The 23,272-nt window shown below is 54.9% G+C and overlaps 1 protein-coding gene across 1 annotated transcript; it reads right to left on the reverse strand.

Annotated features, from left to right (window-relative positions):
* Positions 1–1,201: 1,201 nt before the first annotated feature.
* FAM83D (family with sequence similarity 83 member D) lies at positions 1,202–23,101 on the reverse strand. The gene is made up of 4 exons (XM_002710768.5): positions 22,592–23,101; positions 10,305–10,472; positions 4,787–4,911; positions 1,202–2,507 (listed from the first exon to the last, which is right to left on the reverse strand). Exons 1-4 carry the CDS (start codon positions 23,060–23,062, stop codon positions 1,514–1,516), a joined length of 1,758 nt encoding a protein of 585 aa, XP_002710814.2. The 5' UTR covers positions 23,063–23,101; the 3' UTR covers positions 1,202–1,513.
* Between the last annotated feature and the right edge of the window lie 171 nt (positions 23,102–23,272).

Below are 23,272 nucleotides of genomic sequence, written 5' to 3' on the forward strand. Positions count from 1 at the left end.
GATACAGCCGATAACCTACGTAGCTCCCTCCTAGGATCTAATATACCCGAATCTGTACAATGGTTTCCAACAACATGAGAAGTCTTCGAAAAGTTCATGGAAAATCTGTATTATGAATAAACTATGCATGGATTTCAGACATTTTTTGCAACAAATAAACTTCTCTTTTAACCCCATTTTTCCATGAATGCTTTGCATATCTGAGGCTTAGAGCTGTTCACAGGCAGCTATGAGCTGGTTTCCTTGCGGTTGCTTCACAGGCACCCTTAGAGCAGTGAGCCAGCAACTACCCTGGCCCTCACGGGGAAGGCCCGGGCACACAGGAAAGCCTGCAGAGGCGCCCAGGATCCGGGGGCACCAGCGTCCCACGGGGCTGACCACACCCTCCCCTGTTCTAGAGCTCCTGTGCTCCTCAGGTCAGGAGGAGGAAGCCGTCCTGTAACTCTCTTCCGTGAGTCTGCCATGTGAATGAGACTACACAAACACAGGATTCCACAGCTGCACCGATCCTGACTAGCAAGATGCAGAAACCAGTACCCTGCCTGCCGCTGGACTAGGAATCCGAGATAATTGTTGGTGTCCTCCTCTGCCCCTGCTCCAGGACATCAGATTGCTAAACCACTGCCAATACACCCATCTGATGAAATTCGGCCCATGGGGCCACTGGAGTTAATACCAGGGATGCATTCAGGGACGCGTGCCAAGGCCTCCTTTGGCAGAGAAGCCGAGAACCAAGGTCCTCATCAAAATAGCTCAGGCTTTGCCTTTGAAAAAAGAAAAGCTAGAACACTTACAAAGCCTGCTACTGCTGGCAGTCTTCCCCGGTCAGACTGCAGCGTAACAGAAACATCCGCGATGCGAAGGCAGGGTGCTCCTGACACTCAGTATTCGTTTCAGGTCTTCTAAGTGTTTACAGTCTGGGTCATCTACTTTTTTCCCACCCCAACATTATAAAAAATATTTGCAGAGATAATGTATTAGGTACATTTACTGTGACATACTCTGAGAGTTAAAGAGAAAACTGTCAGAAAGCAAAAAAAAAAAAAAAAGTACTTGCACAATCAAATCAATGTTGTTTATATTTATTTAAAGAATATAGATTTTAAAGAGATAAATCATTAAAAAACAAGTTTTTTTCTAAATAGGATGGTGATCAAAAAAACAGTGGTGACTCAAACCTCTAAAAGAGAAAGCACACAAATCAAGAAAAATGTGAAACATATATTGTATCTCCCACCTGAATTAACCTTAGGACATCTAAACATGGTCTGAAAGAGAGAGCAATATTAAAGTCGTGCAAAAAAAAACCGTACCAGTAGTGTTTAAAGCATAAAACCCATGCTTGGTTTGACAAAAAGAGAAGTCAAATATTTGCAGCTTGTAGAATTCTGCCAGCCCAGGTGGCGGAGAGTCAGGTGAAGGAAAGGCAGGGACAGCGAGCGCTCTCCACGGAGCAGGAAGCTCTGAGCACCTCCCACCAGCACAGCCGGAGGCACGAGTGGGCCCTGAGCGGTCACTGGTAGGACGGGTGAAGTGCTATGTCTCTGATAGTCAGCAGATTCACGGAGGCCCTGGGGAAGGTCCCGGCATGCAAGCTGAGGTAGTTCTCAGTGAGGAATGTTCTTCTCGAGAGCATGGCCAGCATGTGGTTGAGCCGGGACCGGATACCAGCGAAGTGAAACTGCCGCTCCGCATTCAAGTTCCTAAACGAATCTCTCAAGCACAGCTCCAGGTGGGGGGTGCCCAGGAACGTGGGGCAGCCAGGCGTGTGGAAGTCGGGGGCTCTGATGGAAGTGTGGGAGCCAGTGGAGCTGGCCACGGAGCCCTGGGAAGACAGAGAGGACGAAGACTTCAAACTGGAAGACCTTGACACGGACATCTTGGACACGGGTGACACTTCTTTGGACTGGGCTCCCTGAGAAAGGAGAAAGCTCTCGGCCTCGTCAGTCTGGGTGGTGGTGGACCTGCAGCAGAGCGCGGTCTGGGAGCTCGCCGCCCTGGTGGCCACCGTGCTCTGGGTGCCGGCACACGCTGTGCTCGTGCTGGTTTGCATCCCCACCTCCCTCGTGCCCGCGGCTGGCGTCTCCTCTCCTGGCTCTGTCTGAGTGGCCACGTGGACGGCCTTCCCGCCCCTGCAGCCGTCCTGGTCGTCGTGGCCGCGGCAGTCATCGTCCTCGCCAAGGGTGGAGGACGTGGAGGCAGGGCGCCCGCTCTCTGCCGGGCCCTCTGCGGGCGCCTCGGGCTCCGGCTCGGCCTTCTTGGGCGTGCTGGAGAGCCTGGCCAGCCGCATCCGCAGCAGGTTGCCCAGCGTGAGCTCCTTGGACTGCGGCTTCCAGTCGGTGAGATGGTCAAACTTGCCGCTGATCCGGAAGTTGGACAGGAGTTTGGGGCTGATAGGCTCTGACTGGGCGTACAGGATTCGGAACTCCAGGTCAAAGTGTTCCACTACTTGGCCAGACAGGATTACCAGGTTACTGCTGTTTAATTTGCCATCCGTCCACGTAAAACTTAAGGATTAAAAACAAACAGAAGCTGGTAAGGAGGAGGGATTTTAGCTTATTTATTGTCAGGTACAGCCAAGGTGTCCTGCCCTGTAAGAGTCACACTTTGGTGATATCATACCTACCATCTATGTGAACTCAACCAGCCTTAGCATACGCGTGTACAAGAAAGCAGAAAGGCCAACTCTTCAACCGATACAACACCACCTTCACAACCCTCAGCCTCCAAGTCTATAAACTTGGACAGGGCTTCTAACTTCTACAGGCGACAGTGTGTGTGTCACTGTCCCCATAGCAGAGGTGAGAACATTGGCTAGAGATGTCACAGCAGGGAGCTGGCGGGAGGCCCCGACGGCCCCAGTCCTTCTTGCTCTGGCATCCCGCGCTGCCTTTTCCCAAGTCACCTCTGCTCCAAACACATCCAGAGCTCAGCATGGGCTACGGCTGCTGCAGGTCCACGCCCACCAGAGAGCCTTCATTCCTGCACCCACTTCGTCACAGCAGGGGTGGGCACGTGGCCCAGGCGGGCCAGAGTGTCCCATCACCTTGGATGCAGGGATTCACCTAGGGTGGCATGTGAGCGCACCAGGGCCAGGTAGTCTTCCAGGAATTGATACCAGGGGTGAGAGAAAGCCTGTACTACAGGCCCTGTGAGTAAAACAGAATCCTTGCCTTCCAAAGGAGAGCCTGCCTGAAAATAAGGACCAACCATAGAAGTGTAGAACCGGCCGGCGCCGTGCCTCACTAGGCTAATCCTCCACCTGCGGCGCCGGCACCCCAGGTTCTAGTCCCAGTCGGGGCACCGGATTCTGTCCCGGTTGCTCCTCTTCCAGGCCAGCTCTCTGCTGTGGCCAGGGAGTGCAGTGGAGGATGGTCCAAGTGCTTGGGCCCTGCACCCCATGGGAGACCAGGAGAAGCACCTGGCTCCTGCCTTCGAATCGGCACGGTGCGCCAGCCACGCCGGCCATTGGAGGGTGAACCAAAGGCAAAAGCAAGACCTTTCTCTCTGTCTCTCTCTCTCTCTCACTGTCCACTCTGCCTGTCAAAAAAAAAAAAAGTGCAGAACCAGGAGACCGTGCTCTGACAAACCTATAGCCACCAGGTCAGAAGTGCGGCAAAGCCAGCACACCTCTCTGCACTTCAAACACGCTCTCTGCCTCGCATTCTCTCTGACTTTCAAATAAAGAAATTAATTTCAAAACAAAAAGACACCCCTCAGGACACCTGCATCTCAACAGCTGCGAGCCTGCTTTAAGTCCCGGCTCCTCCGCTTCTGATCCGGCTTCCTGCTAACGTGCAGCCTGGGAAGCCGCAGGCGATGGCTCACATTTCACAAGAGACCCAACTGAGTTCCCAGCTCCTGGCTGCAGCCTGGCCCAGCTCTGGCTGTTGCAGGCATTTGGGGAGTAAGCCAGCAGATGGACAATCTTTCTCTGTCTGCCTTTCAAATAAAATGAAAATAAATTGTAAACAACTTAAAAAAAATTTTTTTATCTTACTGCCTCATCTGCCACAAACCCAGGGCTGACATAATTATCACTCAGGGACGCACATTCCTTCAAAAATGAGTTTTTCTCCTTTAAACTCCGCAGACACACCTCATGCATACCATCAGACAATTTCACGGAGAGGCGACAGAACACACAACCACCAGAGCCACATTAGTAGAAATGGCACGAGTTCTGGAGATTAGTGTCAACCCCTCATTACCACCATGCACTCGTCAACTTCCGGGCTCTTTAGAACATCAATGCCAAAGTGAGGCTGCAAAGGTGGGGTTTGAAACATGATAGCATTTTCTAGACCAGAGCACTAAATTACAAGGTGAGAAGCAAGGTGAAGGGTTTAAGTCCAAAGGTGACGGCTTGGGCTCTGCCTTCAACACTGCTGCAGACGCCTGACCTGTCCCCACCTTCCAGCAAGCAGGGCGAGTGGGCTCCACACCCTCAAGGCACCGGGACTTGTGGTCCTGTCACTGCTAAACCCCGAATCATCTGCCGCAGGCCTGGGCTGAGGCCTGAATCCAAGACTCACTAACTCCATGGTCTACAGGCAAAGTCAACTGCTGGGTTTTAGTTTCGTGGCCCCCAGGATGGGAAAGTGACCCCAGCCTGACAACGTGCAGCAGAAGGCTGTGGCTGACCCGCTGGCACTCACAGAGGTGCCCACGTGGGAACGTGTGGCCACAAAGGCTCTCACGGAGAGGAACCGGGAGCTGTGCCTTACGCAACACGCTACTTCTGGAGGGCTTGGATGCATGAGCAATGCACGGGCTGCAGACTTACCTGTAGGAGCCTGTTGCCACTCGAATGCCATCAATCAAAGTGAACTTTTCGTGAACCTTCCCAATGATCTTGGTTCCTGACCTTGCATAGTAGATATTTCCTGTAATAGTCCGCACCGTCATCAGCTGTTGGTGGGGGAGTGGGAGGGAAATAAATGAAAAACTCAGTGACACTCGTCCAGGGAGCAACTGATGAAGAGGCCACTCTGGATGCCAAGTTTCCCATATCAGTTTACAATTCCCATGCACAGCTTAGGGTCACCGCTTAGCAACAGCACACACGGCATAGCGGCCAGACACTGCTCGGGTCTCCAGGAATGCTTCTGCTACACTTAGTCCATCTTCTCCTAAGTCCTTTCCTTACGTTTATTGTTTTGTTTTTGTTGTTGTTGTTGTTTTTATTTATTTTTTATTTTTTTTGACAGGCAGAGTGGACAGTGAGAGAGAGAGAGAGACAGAGAGAAAGGTCTTCCTTTGCTGTTGGTTCATCCTCCAATGGCCGCCGCTGCCGGTGCACCGCACTGATCCGATGGCAGGAGCCAGGTACTTATCCTGGTCTCCCATGGGGTGCAGGGCCCAAGCACTTGGGCCATCCTCCACTGCACTCCCTGGCCACAGCAGAGAGCTGGCCTGGAAGAGGGGCAACCAGGACAGAATCCAGCGCCCTGACCGGGACTAGAACCCAGTGTGCCGGCGCCGCAAGGTGGAGGATTAGCCTAGTGAGCCGCAGCGCCGGCCATTGTTTTGTTTTGTTTTTATGGTTTATTTATTTGGAAGGCAGAGTGATACAGATAGAGACAGACAGAGACAGAGAGATCTCCATTCACTGTTTCACTCCCCAAATGGCCACAACAGTCAAGGCTGAGTCAGGCCAAAGCCAGGAGCCAGAATTCCATCAGGGTCTCCCACGTGGGTACAGGGGCCCAAATACTTGGGCCACCTTCAGCTGCTTTCCTAGATGCATCAGAAGGAGGTTGGATCAGAAGTGGAGCAGCTGGGGCTCAAACTGGTGCTCTGGTATGAGATGCCAGTGTCACAGGCATCGGCTTAACCCACTGCAGCACGACAGCGGCCCCTCTTATGTTTGACATCCTTAGTTCATGGGTCCTGGGAGACTGAACAACAGAACCCACCAAAAGATTCGGAAACAAAATGTGAAGGGTAAAATCACCAAAGACAAGATGCTAGTGACAGGTGACACCTGAACAAAGGCTGAAAGAAGCCAGATTGGTGATAGTCACCCTTCTGTTTGATGGCACCCCCACACCATAGGGGACATGGAGAACAGGAACACAGGACGAGCCTCCTCTCACAGAACTGCTGAAAGCAGAGCACCCAGATCACATGTGGCTTCATCAGCACTGTCACATCCCTACATGGAGGTATTTACCAAACAGGTGCAAGGGCTGGGGCGGGCAATGTGCCACAGTGGGTTAAACGGCCACTCTGGATGCCAGTTTCCCATATTGGAGCATCGGTTCAACTCCCAGCTGTTCCTTTTCTGATCCAGCCTCCTGCTAATGTGCCTGGGAGGCAGCAGATGAAGGCCTGAGTAGTTGGGCTTCTGCCAAATGCATGGGAGACCCAGAATGAGTTCCAGCTTGGCTTTGGTCTGGCCCAGCCCTGGCTATTGTAGGCATTTGAAGAGTGAACCAGTGGATGGAAGATCTCTGTCTTTCTCTGTCACTCTGCCTTTCAAATAAATAATGACATTTTTTAAAACCATACACAGGGTCATATACTGCATGTATACATATAATTATTCCTGTAAAATGACACATATAAATGTATATACAGTGGTAGGCAAAATACCAAGATAAACTATATTCTTTGGAGCAGACCAGGAGTGATGTGTTTTTAGGAATCTTACATGTTCCAATTAAATATTTAAAATTTTTGTTTGACTCATTCATTTGACAAACACAGAGGGGCCATACTGTGTGCCAAGGCCTGAGATAAGAGACATGCGGCATGCTTCTCACCTTCAAGGGCTGGGAGAGAGAAACAACTGAATGATTTGGAAACCATAGCAACACATAACAACCTCCAGGGAAATGAAAACCTAAATCCAGAGCAAAGCCTCCATGTGAACACTTAGGGTAACTGCATTCCTAATAGTTAACAACTGGGCACTGGGAAGGCATTCGGCCTTGCCTGGACACCCATGTCCCTCAACACAGTGCCGGGCTCCTGAATCCCACCTCCTACCAATGCACCCAGAGGCAGTGATGATGGCTCCAGTGATCGGGTCCCTGCCACCACGTGGGAGACCTGGACTGAGTGCCCAGCTTCTGGCTTCAGCCCAGCCTTTCTAGGCATCTGAGGAGTGAATCAGCAGATGGGGGCTCATTATTTCTGCCTCTCAAACAAATTTTTAAAAAAACCCAAACTGAAAACTATCTAAATATCCTTCAGTTTGTAAATGGCTGAACTATATAGCACACCCACCATGTGATGCTTCTCAGTAATGAAGAGGAAAAAACCAATGATACAGGCAACAGCTTAGAAGGATCCCAAGGGCCTTGTGCCAGCTGAAAAAGCCAGCATCAGAAGGTCACATATTTTATGACCCCATTTATAAAACAGAGTCTAAGTGACAAAATCACAGAGATGGACAACAGATGGGAGGCTGGCAGGGGCTGAAGACAGTGGCGGGGGCGAGCACGGACAGGGAGTGATGTGACTGGGCAGGGGCAACACGAGGGCGATCCTTAGGGCTTCTCTGCTGTCTCTGCCCTTTACCCATCTATTGATATTTCAGAGTAAACAGTTAACAACCAAAGTAAAACAACACTGCATCAAGACATCACACACTCCTGTGGTGTTCCTACCAGATGAACCACCTGAATCTAACCATGAGGAAGCAGACAAACCCAAATTCTACACAACACTGGCTAGTGGTCTCCAAGAGACTCTAAAAGACAAAGATGGGGCAACAGCCCCGGGTTAAAGGACGCTAGGAAGACTCGACGACTCGCAGCAAGGTGTGGCCCTGGGCTGGATCCCAGACCAGAAGAAAGGTCGCTGGAGGGAAGACGGCGAAACGCGAAGGTCCGCAGAGAGACGGAACCCTGCCAGGCTCATTTCCCGACATCCATAGGATTTGTGCACATGCAGTTCAGGAACTTCTGTTACTTTTGTAATTACTTTACAAATCTTAAATTCTTTCAAAATGAAATTTAGAAGAAGGCTAAGAAACACCATAAACTACACACGGAATGGGCAGGAGGAGGGCCGGAGGGGGTGATGACTCCTGAGCCGAGTCTGAAAGGCCCACTATATGATAACAGCAGAAAACACCCATGGTTAGATTTGGGTGTGGTTTTGTGTCTCTTCCCCTTCGGCAAGTATCTGAATTTTGTACGGGCCTCTGTGATTGTGGCCAACGTGCCCCTGAACACTGCACGGGAATGTGTGACCGAGCCGCTGCACACAGGGGCTCAACATTCTGACCCAGCCCAGAGCTCAGGGTGGGAGAAGTAAGCCCCATTTGGTGCGGGCACAGGTCCCCAGGCCCCACATGCCGAGGCGAGAGAAGCAACTGGGGAAGACGGTGCTTCACTAGGAAAGCGTTAAGACAAAACCCCTGCAAAACTTGGGGGACCTGGAGGTCCAGACCTTCTTTAAGCCCCCCCACACCCACAAAGGCTGCAACCAAAGCGAGCAACTGAGTCGGTGAATCCTCCTAAATCTCTGCCTGGAAGAGGAATCCGAGCCAATCACGTGATCCAAGTTGTGGCCAGAACTATTCCATGAGTTTTCAGCTGCTAACACACAGCCTTAATTATAGAAAGAGCACCTTGAAATTAAACACCGATGCCTTCAATTTCTGCAGCCGGCTCTGCACAGTGCAGTCTCGGGCTGAGTGCTCAGCTAGATGACACTGCTCTTTTCCTTGCCTGACTTGCATTTTCCCTGGGTCCACCTGGTCTGTGTTTAGCTGACGGCTGGGTCCCAGGGCTGTCTGGTTTCATTCGCTCTCTCAGCCCCAACCCTAACCCCATCATGAACTTGCTTCCAAGCAACAGTGGCAGGCTGGTAACCACCTAATCAAACCCATTCCTCCACTCTCTCACCAGGGAGAGAGAGAAGTAGCCAAATTTTGCAAACTAAATTGCTGGGTCATGACGAAGTGGTAAGTTCGTATCTCCTGTGCAGGAACCTACAATAGCAAAACCCAAATCCTTTGTCAGTTTTGCTGACTGCTCTATCTCCAGGACCTACACCAACACGCAGCCCATAGCAGATGCTCAAACAGGTGATAAACAACCTAAGCTCCTACGTGCACAAGTTAAGTTGTTTAATTAAAAACATGAATTCTGTCATAAATATGATGTTTCTTCTGGCCTGATACCCCTTAAAAGATCAAGTTAGATCAGTTGTGCAGCCTGACCTTTAAGTACTTCCACTGACCCCCAGGATGAGAGCAAAGGTTATAAAGTCCACTTTATAACAGTGAAAGGGGAGCAGCAGCGTGTGAAGTGACCATGAACTTGGGGCTTTCAGGCAGACAGATGAGGAGTCAGAGCCCAGATCCGTGACTTCCTTGCTGTAGGTATGTATCTTGGTCAAAACCACACAAAAACACAGGCACACTGCCCGTTGCCTGCTAGGGCTGCTGAAGTGACCTAACCTTTATGGGGAGCACTGTGGAGTACCCAGGACACAGCAGGAGCTCAACAAATGGTGGTCCCTGTGACCCAGAGCGGAGCTTCCGGGAGCCCCTGTGGCTGGCAGCAGCTTCCTAGGCTGCCCCCAAGCTCTTAGCACTGGGATGCGCTGAGCTGTTATGAGGCAGAGCAGAATGGGGAAGGGGCCCAGGTTTTGAATCCTATGGTTTCTTTTTTTGCAACACAGTGGCTGAGACATAATCGACATGCCAGTTATGCTGTACAATTCTGTAGTTTTCAAGTGTATCATAGCTCCATGAGCCGTCGTCACAGTCAAGTTTAGAACATTCTCACCACCTTGAAAAGAAAGCCTGCTCCCTTTAGCCATCTCCCCACCCATTCTTTCCACCCTCAACCCCCTAGGCAACCCCTGCTCTACCCGCTGTCTCTGTAGACTTCCCTGCTCTGGTCATTTAATGGGCAGTCTTTTGTGACCAGCTTCCTTCACATCACAAATGCTTTCAGGCCTGTCCTTGTTGTAGCATGTGTCAGTACTTCATTCCTTCCTATGGCTGAATAATGCCCCATTGTAGGAGCAGACAGCATGTTGTTTATCTGCTTATCAGCTGACGGACACTGGCTGGTTTCCACCTTTTGGCTAGCGTGAATAATGCTTCCATAAACACTCACGTCCATGGTGTGGACACAGGTTCCCACTTCTCTAGGCAGAGACCTAGGAGGGGACTTGCCGAGCCCCAAGTGTTGTTCATTTTCTCTGAGCCTTTGGATGAAGGAGCTTGCTCACGGCCTCAGTTCCCCACTTGAAGGGGGAACCACCACAGCCACTGCGAGGTGCCGGGGCTCAGGCCCACGTTGCCTGTGCGGAAGCTGGAAACGGGCACCACCAACCTTTTCCTGTTCAGGGTGAACTTTCAACCCCATGCACATATCCAGGAACTGAGAGAGCAGAGCCTGGTCCAGAAGGATGTAGACAGCCACCCCACGCTTACGACTCATCTCCTGCAGGTCTCTGAAGATGTCAATGTCGGTGAAGACGTCCATCACCACGGCAATCACCTGCGGGGCAGGCGGAAGAGCAAGTGGTTAGCTCAGCTCACTTCCTGCGTGCTGTTCGGGCTCGGGACCCAGCTCAGAGCGAGAGGACACCCTGCCCCAGCACCCTTCCTTCCCTGTCCCTTCACCCTCGCCATGCACCCTCCAGCCCCAGAGACACTCAGGCCTCCATACCCTACCCAGGGTGACTAGGGCCAGCCCACACCCCTAACTGCCTTCCCGCCAGTCTCCTCCACAATGGCACATTTGTCAAAAAAAAAAAATATATATATATATATAGACATATATCAATATATCTATAGACATACAGATATAAATATATAGGGAAACAGATTAGGCTGCTGCCCTGCCCAGCTAGCAGCCTGCTCCGTTCAACCTCTGATCCTTTGCTAAAACCTCTGCCTTCCAGGACGCCTCCATTCAGACCAGCAAGGCCACCTGGGTTTGGGGTCCACATGCTGCCACCTTGGGCCTGTGGCTTTCCCACTGGGATTTAGTTTTTTCTTCATCTACAAAACAAGTAAATAAACCTTGGATGCCCTCCAAGACCCCTTTTGGATGTAGCATTCTCCAAGCTGACTGTTTTGATTACTGTCTGGTCTAGGATCATAATCTCTGATTTTTTTTTTTATTTTTTGACAGGCAGAGTGGACAGTGAGAGAGACAGAGAGAAAGGTCTTCCTTTGCCGTTGGTTCACCCTCCAATGGCCGCCGCAGCTGGTGCATTGCACTGATCCAAAGGCAGGAGCCAGGTGCTTCTCCTGGTCTCCCATGCGGGTGCAGGGCCCAAGCACTTGGGCCATCCTCCACTGCACTCCCGGGCCACAGCAGAGAGCTGGCCTGGAAGAGGGGCAACCGGGACAAAATCTGGCGCCCCAGCCAGGACTAGAACCCAGTGTGCCGGTGCTGCAGGCGGAGGATTAGCCTATTGAGCCATGGCGCCGGCCTATCTCTGATTTTTTTTAAATTATAATCTAGGAAAGCCCACCCCATCCACCACCGACTCATGGCTTGAAACGGATCACACCAGGCACGTAGATGCTCCTCCCCGCCCCCGAAGGCTGCATGCCTCATCTCCTGAACGTTCTGCTTTCTCCCCCAGCCAGGCCTCCTGTAACCAAATGGCCACCATGACACTGGCCACACCACAGTACAAGGCGCTCTCTGGTGTCTGTCACAGGGCAAGCCCACATCCAGCACATGGAAAGTTGTCCTAAGGACTCTGCCCTTAAGCCCAGACCGGTCCTGTCTTCTGCCTGCCAACATGGCTCATCGGTGCCTCCCAGGTGGTCTCCGGCACCCAGCAGCTGACTACAGCTAAGAGCTGCCTCTCAGCAGTGTCCCCTTGGACAAACGCAGCTGGTGCCAACTGCTGCTTCCTGAGCTGCAGGGCAGGTGTGTAGAGGCACTGCAGGACTCTGCTAAGTGGAGTGCAAGCCACAGGGTTTGTTTCTCGTGTCCAGAGCTGGGGCTGCCAGGACAGCCCCTGGCAGGGAGACAAACCCTGGCGGCTCCTGGCTTTGCTCCTTCTCAGAGAGGCAGCTCCAGCCTCAAAGCCTCTAATCACACCCTTCCCGGGCTCAAAACCATGCTATCAGCGACTTCTGGCGGTGCTGTGGGCCTGCAGCGGGGGGGGTCCCAAACCTCCATGCTTAGAAACCAAATCCGGCGGTGGGGGTGTTGGTTAAGGAAGCCCTGGCCAGGCACTCAGCAACAATCCGGAGCTCTTAACAGTTTCTCCAGCTTCCCAACTTCCCGTCGCTGGGAACCACAGTAACCCTGTATCCCAGCATCGAGGTGACTCCTTTGTAGGTCTCACCCCTGCACCTGGAGCACGGGCCCTTGAATGGGGCGCATCCATCTCGGGGGCCCCGCAGGGCTCAGGACAGGGCTTGGCAGTCCTTACCCCTTGAGGGGTGGGGGTTAAAAAAGAAATGCAGGGCCAAAGAGTCAAGCTTGCTGTCCTTCCCCCACTCTCCAGGGTCTCATCCACTGGGATGAGGGACCCTGAAATGCCAGCTCCCAGAAGCCATTACTGCGAGGGGGTTTGGGAAGTCTACTCTCTGGCTGCCTCTCCCTCCTCTTTTTTATTTTAAGATTTATTTATTTATTTGAAAGTCAGAGTTACACAGAAAGGGAAGGAGAGACAGAGAGAGAGAGAGAGAGAGAGAGAGAGGTCTTCCATCCACTGGTTCCCTCCCCAGTTTGCCGCAATGGCCAGAGCTGCGCCAATCCGAAGCCAGGAGCTTCCTCCAGGTCTCCCACATGGGTGCAGGGGCCCAAGGACCTGGGCTATCTCCTACTGCTTTCCCAGGCCATAGCAGAGAGCCAGGTTAGAAGTGGAGCAGCCTGGACTCAAACTGGCACCCATAAGGGATGCCAGCACTGCAGGCATCTTTACCTGCTATGCCACAGTACCAGTCCCGCTTTTTTTATTTTTAAAGATTTACTGGGGCCAGCGCTGTGGCTCACTTGGTTAATCCTCTGCCTGCAGCGCTGGCTTCCCATATGGGCACTGGGTTCTAGTTCCAGTTGCTCCTCTTCCAATCCAGCTCTCTGCTGTGGCCTGGGAAGACAGTGGAGGATGGCCCAAGTGCTTGGGCCCCTGCACCCGCATGGGAGACCAGGAGGAAGCACCTGGCTCCTGGCTTCGGATCAGTGCAGCGCCGGCCGTAGTGGCCATCTGGGGAGTGAACCAGTGGAAGGAAGACCTTTCTCTCCATCTCTCTCTCATTGTCTATAACTCTACCTGTCAAAAAAAAAAAAAAAACACAAAGATTTACTTATTTATTTGAATGGCAGAGTGACAGAGAGAGAGATGGAGAGACATTCTATCCGCTAGTTCACTCCCCCAAACAGCTACAACAGCCAGGGCTGGGCCAGGCAGAAGTCAGGAGCCAGGAACTCCATCCCAGTCTCCTACATGGGTGGCAGGAACTCAAGCTCTTGGGCCATCTTCTGCTGCTTTGCCAGGTGCATTAGCAGGGTGCTGGATTGGAAGTGGAGCAGCCGGGACTTGAACTTGTGCTCCAATATGGGATGCCAGTGTCATAAGCAGCAGCTGAACCCACTGCACAACGCCCACCCTTCTCCCCTGCCCCCATGAGGCCCTAGCTGTGATTCCTGGCAAAGGGCACAGCTAGAACCCACCGGACACGGTATCCCTGCCGAATGGGAGGCGTCCTCAGACGGTCACCCCTCTGATGCCTTTATCCGTCCTGCTCTGAGAGCTGTGTCCATCCCATACACCCAGGTCACATAACAGAGTGGCTAAGGCAGATCAGCCTGGGCGCAGAACCCAGCCCTGCCCCTGCTTGGCTCTGCAACCCCAGGCTAGCACTCAATCCCTCTGGGCCTCAGTTTCCTCCTGTGGAAGCTCCAGATAGGCAGAGCATCCACGCCAAAGGGACCAAGTGAAACAAGCATTCAAAGGGCTGAGTGCGGACGTTCCTCGATGCGGCCAGGCCCTCCACGGGCAGCTGGGCTGACTGTGCGAGGCAGAAAGATGGTGCATGACACAGACCCAGCTTCCCCTTCAATAGAGGGCGTGGGGAGCAGGGAAACTGGGAGGCCATTCCCTCAGGGGGACATTCCTGGGGGTGGGAGAGGCAGTAAATCACCTCCCTCACGGCAGCAGAAGTACTTCAGGCACCCACATGCTTACCAGATGAAGAGCAGGGAAGGCTTCCTGGAGGAGATGGCTTTTGAGCTGAATCACGAACAAGGGTGAGATTTGGACATGAGAACATGGGAGTAATAAAAGGGATGGCATTCGGCCAGGAAGCCACGTGACGGCAGGAGGTGCAGACCAATGGGGCACCCACCAGTCCAGCTGGAACGCACAACATGCATGAAAGGGAGCCACCAGACATGACTGGGGAAGACGGATGAATGAGCAAGATCATGGAAGGCCTTGAATGCCAACCAAGGCATCAATCTTAACCCTCCTTCCCCACATGGCCTGACTAATGAGTGATGACTCCACCAGACAGAAGAAATTGAGACCAGAAGAGAGGCTAGTGCAGGTCAGAGATCCGGCCCTACCTCCTCCAGCACGGGGCCACGTACCTGAGTACCTGCAACGCAGCAGGCACGTGGGTTGCTTTTAGGTTAACAAACTTCAACAGATGTTTAAGAGGCCAGCCAATGAAGACAAGAAGGCCAGTGATACGGGCTAACGTGGGCCTGAGGCCAGTGTTGTGGCACTGCTTACAACGCCCACATCCCATATCAGAGTGCGTGCGGTTCAAGTCCCGGCCGCTCAGCTTCTGATCCCGCTCCCTGCCAATGCACCTGGGAAGGCAGTGGAAGATGGTCCAAGTGTTTGGGCCTGCCACCCACGTGGGAGACAAGAATGGAGTTCCAGGTTCCTGGCTTCAGCCTGGATCAAACCCAGCTGCTGTGGCCATTTGAGGAGTGAACCGGCAGATGGAAGATACCTCTGTCTCTCCTTCTCTCTGTCACTCTGCCTTTCAAATGAATTAACTCTTGAAAAACAAAAACAGGCCAGGCGAGAAGCAATGAGGGTGGCAGAGGAAGGAAAGGGGTCGTGGGAGAGCCAAGCCACGGGGGCGTGAAGGGGAGGTAGGAGGAGGCTCAGGTCCACACAAACAGGAAAGAAAGCAAGCTTGAGGGAGTCTCGACCCCGATTCCACTGGTGGCATTCACAGAGGTCTGGACGCGCTGGTATAGGCGTGAGGGCAGCACTCACAGGCAACAGACACCTGCTCACCTCCCTACCGCCCCACTCTTCTCCCACATACCCAGGGCGAGCCCACCTGAGCCGGGCCTGGGGTTGCGCCCTGAGGACGCAGCTCGACCCCTGGGCCAGGGAAACCCAGTCTAAGCCAGGAGACACGTGGAGGGCAGAGTGTGTTGAGACCCTCGGCTACGGACACCAACTCTGGGTGCTACGGACTCACAGACTGGAGGAACCTGGTCCTGCTGGCCAGGGCAGACAGGGCTGCTGGCCCCAGGGCCTACAGCCCAAGGCACCTGCCAAATTCAACAGTTAACAAAACAATGGCACAGACACCACCTTTGTTACAGCATGAGTAAGTAGCCAATTTGCTCTTGGGTTCATTGTCTGGTTTTAAAGCCCCAGCCTTTCCCAGGTGTTGGGCTTGGACACTGCTCCCTAACAGCCTCAGGCTGTGTGGAGGGTGGGTGGAGGCCCCCAGCCCAGAACCAACATGCCCTCCTTTCTGTTACAGCAGGACCAGAGGGGCAAGTCTTCCTCCTTTCACACCCCATCCCCCGCTCCCACCCTCACACAACCAAGCCCTAAACAGTCAGCCAGACCTGGGGCTTTTCAAATCTCCAAAGAGCCAGTCCCCTCCTAGGGCGGAGCAACCATCTGGACTCCATTCGCCAACAGCCAAGGGCCCCTCTCCAAGGCAGGACCTGTTTCCTAGGGGTCAGTGTTCCCGTGGCACATGCCAAGCCCCCGGACTGGAAAGATGGCAGACATCATGTGAGATGGACAAAGGGGACCCCACCAGAAGCCGGGGCAGCCACACCCACCAAGTGCCTGCGGTTGCCGTGGGCACTGCCCATAGAAGCCTGAGCAAGCCATGACTTCTGAGAGGTGACTCCAGGGTCAATACCTGCTTGTAACTCAGTACAACTCAGTCCCCAAATGATGCCTAAAGAGGAACATTTCGCTGCTCAGAAGCCTGGGGGGCTGCTCTTCCCCTCCCCCACACCACTCCTGCACTGTTGCAGCCACAGCCAGGGCAGCCAGGCCAGGGTGCAGTCCCACATCATCATCCCAGGTGACAGACCCTGAGCCTAGCCCCTCAGTCCCTGGATCTGGGCTCCTCCACTCTCAAGACCCAGTTATGCTCCAACACATTCTGCTGGCTACGATAGTGTGCAAATAACACCACTATTCGTGGTGGCTCAGTGAGTGAGAGAATCCACGTAAACACTTGGCATTTCCTGGCACACAGAAAACCCTCACATGGCAGCTACTCGTAGTCTCAGTCCCACTTCTGCCGCTGTCCCCAGGCAAGTCATTTTTCCTGAGCCCCAGTGTCCTCAAAACAAGGCAGCCTCCAGCTCGGAGAGCCCGTGATTCACGCGGCCTCCATGGGCTGGTCTGGGCTCTGACCAGCAGGTGCACCCTCAAGGGGCCTCTCGGGGCCAGTCATTCCAGTTCTCATTCCAGCTCTCCTTTGGCATGAAGCAGGAAGTTCATGTCCATCCCCCTTCCCTGTGTATTTCAGTGACCCTCCCTTCCCACCCAGACTCATAAAGCAAGACCAGGTGTGCAACGTGCTTGGAATTTGACCAAAGGTCTGCACACGTGCAAAGAAGCATTAGCCCGTGCAGGGCTGAGCCAGGCCGAAGCCAGAAGCCAGGAGCTTCTTCTGGGTCTCCCACGTGGGTACAGGGGCCCAAGGACCTGCGCCATCCTCTGCTGCTGTCCCAGGCTATTAGCAGGGAGCTGGATTGGAAATGGAGCTGCTGAGACTAGAACCGGTGCCCATATGGGATGCCGGCACTGCAGGCTGAGAATTTAACCCACTGCACCGTAGCACTGGCCTGAGAGAGGTATTTTTACCTTTTTAAAAATTATTTTTATTTAATTGAAAAGCAGAGAGAGAGAGAGAGATATCTTTCATTGCTAGTTCACCATACAACAGCCAGGGTTGGGGACAGGCTGAAACGGGGAGACCAGAACACTATCCAGGTCTCCCAGCTGAGTGTCAGCGACCCAACTACTTGAGCCATCACTACTACCTCCCAGGGCACACATCAGCAGGAGGCTGGGATCAAAGCCAGGACTCAAACCCAGTCACACACGAGATGTGGACTGAAAACCTGCCCCTTAATTTAATGTCGCGAATGTGTACATCCCAGGAGACTAGCGGCTCCCATGTGGGGCAGTGCAGTCCCAGACACTTCCTATCATCAGAACACAGAGCTCGTTCTCCTCCCCTCCCGGAGCTGCAGGGCTCTCTGTGTAGAAGGAGCTGCTCTTTCACCACAGAGAGACGTTTCTAAAGCCAGTGTGCCCGCCAGATCTTCTGAGACAACGCATCCTCTACTACCGGCAGCAGAGAACAACCCTGCGACTTCCTTACTCGGACGGATGCTAGGCGGAAAGAATCAAGAAAGGACGGACAAACGGAGAGAACAGCAGTTGCCGGGTGCCGGAAGGGGAGAGCGGCGAGTTCACTTTGGGAAGGTCAAGTTCTGCAGAGGGACGGTGGTGACGGCTGCACAGCGAGCCACGGAACCCTCAAAAATGGTGAAAACGGTGCCTTTTGCACGATTCTACAATGCAAGGATGGGCTGCCAGGGCAAAGAATTCTCTGGCCCCAGATGACCATAGTGGCAAGGTCAAGAAACCCACTCTAGGTAGATTCAGGCATCAGGAACAGGCAAGCAGCACACCGCACAGGGTCCAGTGTAACGCACAGGAGGACAGAGCAAGATCGAGAGCGCCTCAACTCAAGACACAGGCTGGGACACGCCAGGGACCTCCGGCAGAGTCCTCGGCTGCCACTCCTCCTGGCAGGACTCCAGTGACGCAATGACCACGACCACTCATGCTCCAGTAATCAAAAGGTTGCCCGAGAGGGGGGTCACGGCAACAGTTGGACCATGGACCAGGAAGGACGATGGCCGGAGGAGTGCGGGACCTCCTGGCAGGACAGGCTTCGCCCATGGACTCCCATTTAGAAACCAGGAACAGCTGAACCACATCAGACGGGCACAACCAAATGAGGTCAGGCAGTGCTTCCAGGTACTGGCTGTGGCCCAGCCAAACACCGATTCCCATGGCAACAGAGACAAAGCGCTGAATGAGTCATCAAGTGATGCAGTGGCCTGAGGCAGACCATAGAGCAAGTGCACGTCCAAGAACGCTCGATGTGGTTCAACATTGTGCTGAAAATCCCTTAGGAAGCAAACACACAGCCTTCAAAGGGTCCAGAGCAATCCTTCCTCCAGCTCTGGTTGAGCTCAAACAAGCACCAGGTCCACGGCCAACACACCCCTCACTCTGAAAGGCGCACAGAAACAGAGCCAGCGGGAGGCCTGCAGAGGCACAGGCCCCAGTGGCCCTGAGCAGGGCACACTCACCCAGGGAAAGGCCGTTGGGCACCTGAACCACCTCCCTTATTCTGTGTCAGATGCCCCGGGTGGTCAAAGAGCTGCCGGAGAAAACCCATCCCAGAGCTGCACAGCCAGGATTGGGCCCTGCCACTTAACAAGGGGCCCTGGCTTCCCGTGCCCGTTGCTTGGTTATGGAGCCTCACTGCAGGGGGCCCTCAGACCTCCTCGGTGAAGACAAATGAAGCCCAGGTCTGACCCTGTGCCGGTGCGGCCTGGTGCCCGGTCTCTGGGGTCATGTGGGACCTGTCCAGTGGATTTCAAAGCTCTTTCATTCAGTTCTCAAGACTCCCAAGTAGTTCCTCTGCTCCAGGTACCAGAATTCTCTGTCTGGCTCTGCCATTCCCAGGGGGCTGGGGCTCACATCCTCTTGGCATCATGAACCACTTCCCCACTTGATGGGCGCAGGAGGCCTCTACTATCTTATTGCCCCCCCCAACACCCACCAATTTTCTCCCCGCAAAAGGCAAATTCAGGACTGTCATGGTCACTTCCTGTTTCTAGAATACATAACAAGGATATTCAAAGATCAAACTTTAAGTAACCTTTTTTTAAATCAATGTTTTATTTACTTATTTATTTTTGGAATTTATTTGAAAGCCAAGAAGACAGAGATTTCCGATTCACTGGTTCACTCACAGCAGCCAGGGCCAGGCCAGGCCAAGGCCAGGAGGCAGGAGCTCAATCCAGGTGTCCTACATGGGTGGCAGAGACTCAACTCCCTGAGCCATCGCTGTGGCCTCCCAGGGTGTGCGTATGAGCAGGAAGCTGGAACCCGGAGGACAGCCAGGACCCATTCAGGCCCTCCGATGTGGGCTGAGAGTGTCCCGGGAGGCATCTTAATGGCTGTGCCAAATGCCTGCCTGGAATTGCTAAGTAACCGTTAAAAACCTCCAGCCTGTTGAAAACCCCCAAACTAGCCGTGTGGAGTAGAAATGAAGGGAATGGGCCCTGGGTCTGGACAGGCAGGGGCCTGAGCCCCCTCGGTCCCACACGAACCACGTGATCTCGGGCAAGTTACCCAAGCTCTGTGGGCTTCGCCTCTTCTTGACTGTGGCCAGGTGGGGAGGGCTAAGTGCGTGAATAACGCAGCTAAGGGCTTAGCACGACAGCCGGCCACCTGGAAGTGCGCCATCACGCCACCAGGGGGCACCCTGGCCTTCACGCGGAGGGCTTCTCATCTGCACCATCGTGGTCCTCACTGTCCCACGGACTGGATGGCAAAGGAGTGACCCAGCGGCTCCGCGTACATTACGCACGCCTTTACAGAGTGTGGCGCCGCCTGAGCAGCCGCCAGCGGAAGCCTCTATCACCCTCTCCACCCCAGGAGGAGCTCCTGGAGCACGGGGCACAAGGTGGGTGAGAGACCCTGCCTCCACGGAGGTTCCGGATCCAGCATTCCCTGCTGCACAGCCTTGGCAACCTAACTTCTCTAAGCCTTGGTGCCATCGTCTGTAAGATGCAGATTCATTGCGCCTGTCTCGGTGACTTAGCACGGCGTGTGGCAGACAGAAAGCAGTTGTCACTTTTTTTTTTTTTTTTTTTGACAGGCAGAGTGGACAGTGAGAGAGAGAGACAGAGAGAAAGGTCTTCCTTTGCCGTTGGTTCACCTTCCAATGGCCGCCGCGGCCGGCGCGCTGCGGCCGGCGCACCGCGCTGATCCGATGGCAGGAGCCAGGAGCCAGGTGCTTTTCCTGGTCTCCCATGGGGTGCAGGGCCCAAGCACCTGGGCCATCCTCCGCTGCACTCCCTGGCCACAGCAGAGAGCTGGCCTGGAAGAGGGGCAACCGGGACAGAATCCGGCACCCCAACCGGGACTAGAACCCGGTGTGCCGGCGCCGCAAGGCGGAGGATTAGCCTAGTGAGCCGCGGCGCCGGCCCGTGTTGTCACTTATTTTAACAAACAAGATGTCCCCCTCCCCATCCAGCTCATCTTCTCAGCGTCACTCCCCTGGGTCGCTCTCCTTCCACATACCAGTGGGAACCACCCCAGTCCTCCTCTACCCTTCCTGGGCCTTCCTCTCCCAGCCCTGCCTGCTCTCCGGCCCGCTCCCACTCTTTCACAGCCAAGTCCGGCCAATTCCACCCAAAACTCTGCCTGCCCACAAGGCCTCAGTGCAGCCCCTCCTCTCATGCAGGACTCCCGCGGTTGCCTCCAGCTGTCCTGGACAGCAGCCTCACCCCCATCCAATCCACCCTCCTACACACACCCCTCACCCTCCACAGTCTAGCTCCAGCCCCCCCCCCACTAACCCTGCCCTCACCCACTCTCCGCTCCATGCCTGGGAATCCCACCGCTCCCACAGGCACCAGGTCCTCTGCTCCCACCCCTCCTCCTGCACCCAGCTCCAGGGTTTCCACTCCTGAGACCTTTCAGGCCCTCCCCCGCTGCCTGGAGCCACCTCCTCCCTGCTGCCCACCTGCACACTGTCCACTCCCTAGCGCACGCGGGCTGATGCCTCCCGCTGTGGCCCATGCCCCAGCGGCGTCCGACACACAGCAGGCACTGAAAAGCCAAGTACTTTGGCACAGGGCAAACACCAACACACACACACACACACACACACACAGTGCACTGAAAGTAAAGAATGAGCCACTTCTCCCTGGGGCAACACGCAGCATCCACGGGCAGCATGCTGGAGAGAGAGCAGGGTAGGCAGCTGGGGTGGGCACAGAACAGAGGAAAGCACCACAGATGGACACAGGAAGCGGAGGTCCGGGCTCCAGCCCCTCCGGAGGCCAGCATGTGAGTTTAAGACACTGGTTCCCTCTGGCTCCACTGCCCCTTCACTACAACTAAAATCTGGGGCTGGGCAAAAGGCAAAAGGCAAGCAATCTATTCATAAGGACGTCCATTGGTAACTAGTCTCAACTTCCAAGTGCTCAAGGCCTCCTCCTGGAGGTGAGCTTCGGGATTGCACACCTGCCCCAGAATCCTGTCTTTAAAAAAAAAACCAAACCAAAACAAAACAAAACAAAAAAACACCTTTTTACTGAACCCACAATGAAAACGTCTGCAGCATCCAAAGCAAAGGACCCTCAGGCCACCCACAGTGTCAAAGAGCCGACCCCAGCCTCGCTGCAGCCCCCACCCACTCCCCTCCAAGTAAGACACCAGGTCACTATGGCCAACCCCGCGGGTCAGCCACCACCAGGAACACTGGTGAGAATCGGGGCTTGTTCTGGGCCGTGGCTACCTCCACCTGACTTGATGCTGATCTCTTCACCCACAGACACACCCTGGTACCAGGCCTTATCATGGCCTACAGCTTTACCCACCAGGCCTCCAGCTCAGCCAGTAGCTGGGCATCTGCGGGCCAGCAAGCAAACTGAGGGGCTCTGGACCGAGGCGTCCACTGCCACACCCACTTGCTCACTGCATTTTCCCTCCCTGACCCCCAGCGCCCGGCGGGGGCATCATCCTGGCCTGCAGGCCGCCGAGATCTGCCGCAGCACCTGGCTACCCTGCCAGTGTCAGGCAGCAGGGCCAAAACCCACCGCGCTCAGACGGGCCCATCGGGGGTCATGCTAACGGGAACCGCTCCAGCCCACGGAAAAGCAACCCGTTCCCCACTCATCCAGAAGGGGCAACCTCCCCCTCTCCTCTCTGTGCCACTTTCGCATCGTCTGCTTCCCACAACATAAGTTGCCTCTGGCGGCCACCTCTCAGGAACTTTCCCCTAGGGATGGACCGTCTTCGGTCACGGGGATGGGACCTAGTGTCGGCTGACCGCTGGGAACGCTGATAATGTTTCGCTTTTAACTGACGCCTGGAATTGAGATGATTTCTGGTCCCGCTCCCAGGGGACACTGAGTATTGGGAGTTGGAACCCCGGCACAAGTCACAGGGAGTGACAGAGGGGGGATCCCAGACCCGAGGGGAGACACGCAGCGTGCGGAGAGCAGAGGACCCGGGAAGCACCAGGGGTCAGAGGGCTCCGCCCGCGCTCCCGGCAGGCCTCGACGAGGGTCTCCCGTCCGACCCGGACGGGGCCGCTCACCTCTCGCGCCGACCGGAGCTGCTGGCGCAGCGCGTCCTTGCAGCCGTAGGGGCCGCGGTCGCCCGCGCCGCGGGGCTGGAAGTGCGCCTCGACGCGCGTGGCGCCGCGGTAGGCGCCCTGGTAGAAGGCGGGCCAGCCGAGCTCCAGCAGCGGCGGCTCCAGGTCCGACTGCTCGGGGAAGTAGGTGCCCGACGAGCAGTCGTGCGACGAGCCGAACGAGTCCTCGGCCGCCGCGGCCTCCTCGCCGGGCCGCTCGGCGGCGCCCAGGATGTCGCGCACCTCGTCGGCGTTCAGGAAGCGGCCCAGGCGCTCGCGTCGCAGGAAGGCCGAGAAGGCGTCGGGGCCGCCCGCCACCAGTTCCTCGAGCGCCAGGCGCCGCGCCTCACTGAACAGCTCGGCGGGGTTGGGCGGCCCGCACGGCGACAGGCAGGCCGCGGGCAGCTCGTCCAGGACCTCGCACCGCAGAGCCATCGCACCGTTCCCACGGACCACGCTCGGACTAGAGCCTGGCTATGGGCTCGCTTTATAAGCACCTTTGAATCAAACCGGCCCGCGCCATTGGCCGCGGTGCCCCGCCCCGGCTCTCTCATTGGCTGAATTACTCCAATGGTGGGGCGGGGCGGGGCGCTCGCCGTCACGGTCCCGCCCCGCGGCGTGCCATTGGCTGCCCCAGGGCTTCAG

The sequence above is a fragment of the Oryctolagus cuniculus genome, chromosome 11, assembly GCF_964237555.1.
Source record: "Oryctolagus cuniculus chromosome 11, mOryCun1.1, whole genome shotgun sequence".
Classification (NCBI taxonomy): domain Eukaryota; kingdom Metazoa; phylum Chordata; class Mammalia; order Lagomorpha; family Leporidae; genus Oryctolagus; species Oryctolagus cuniculus.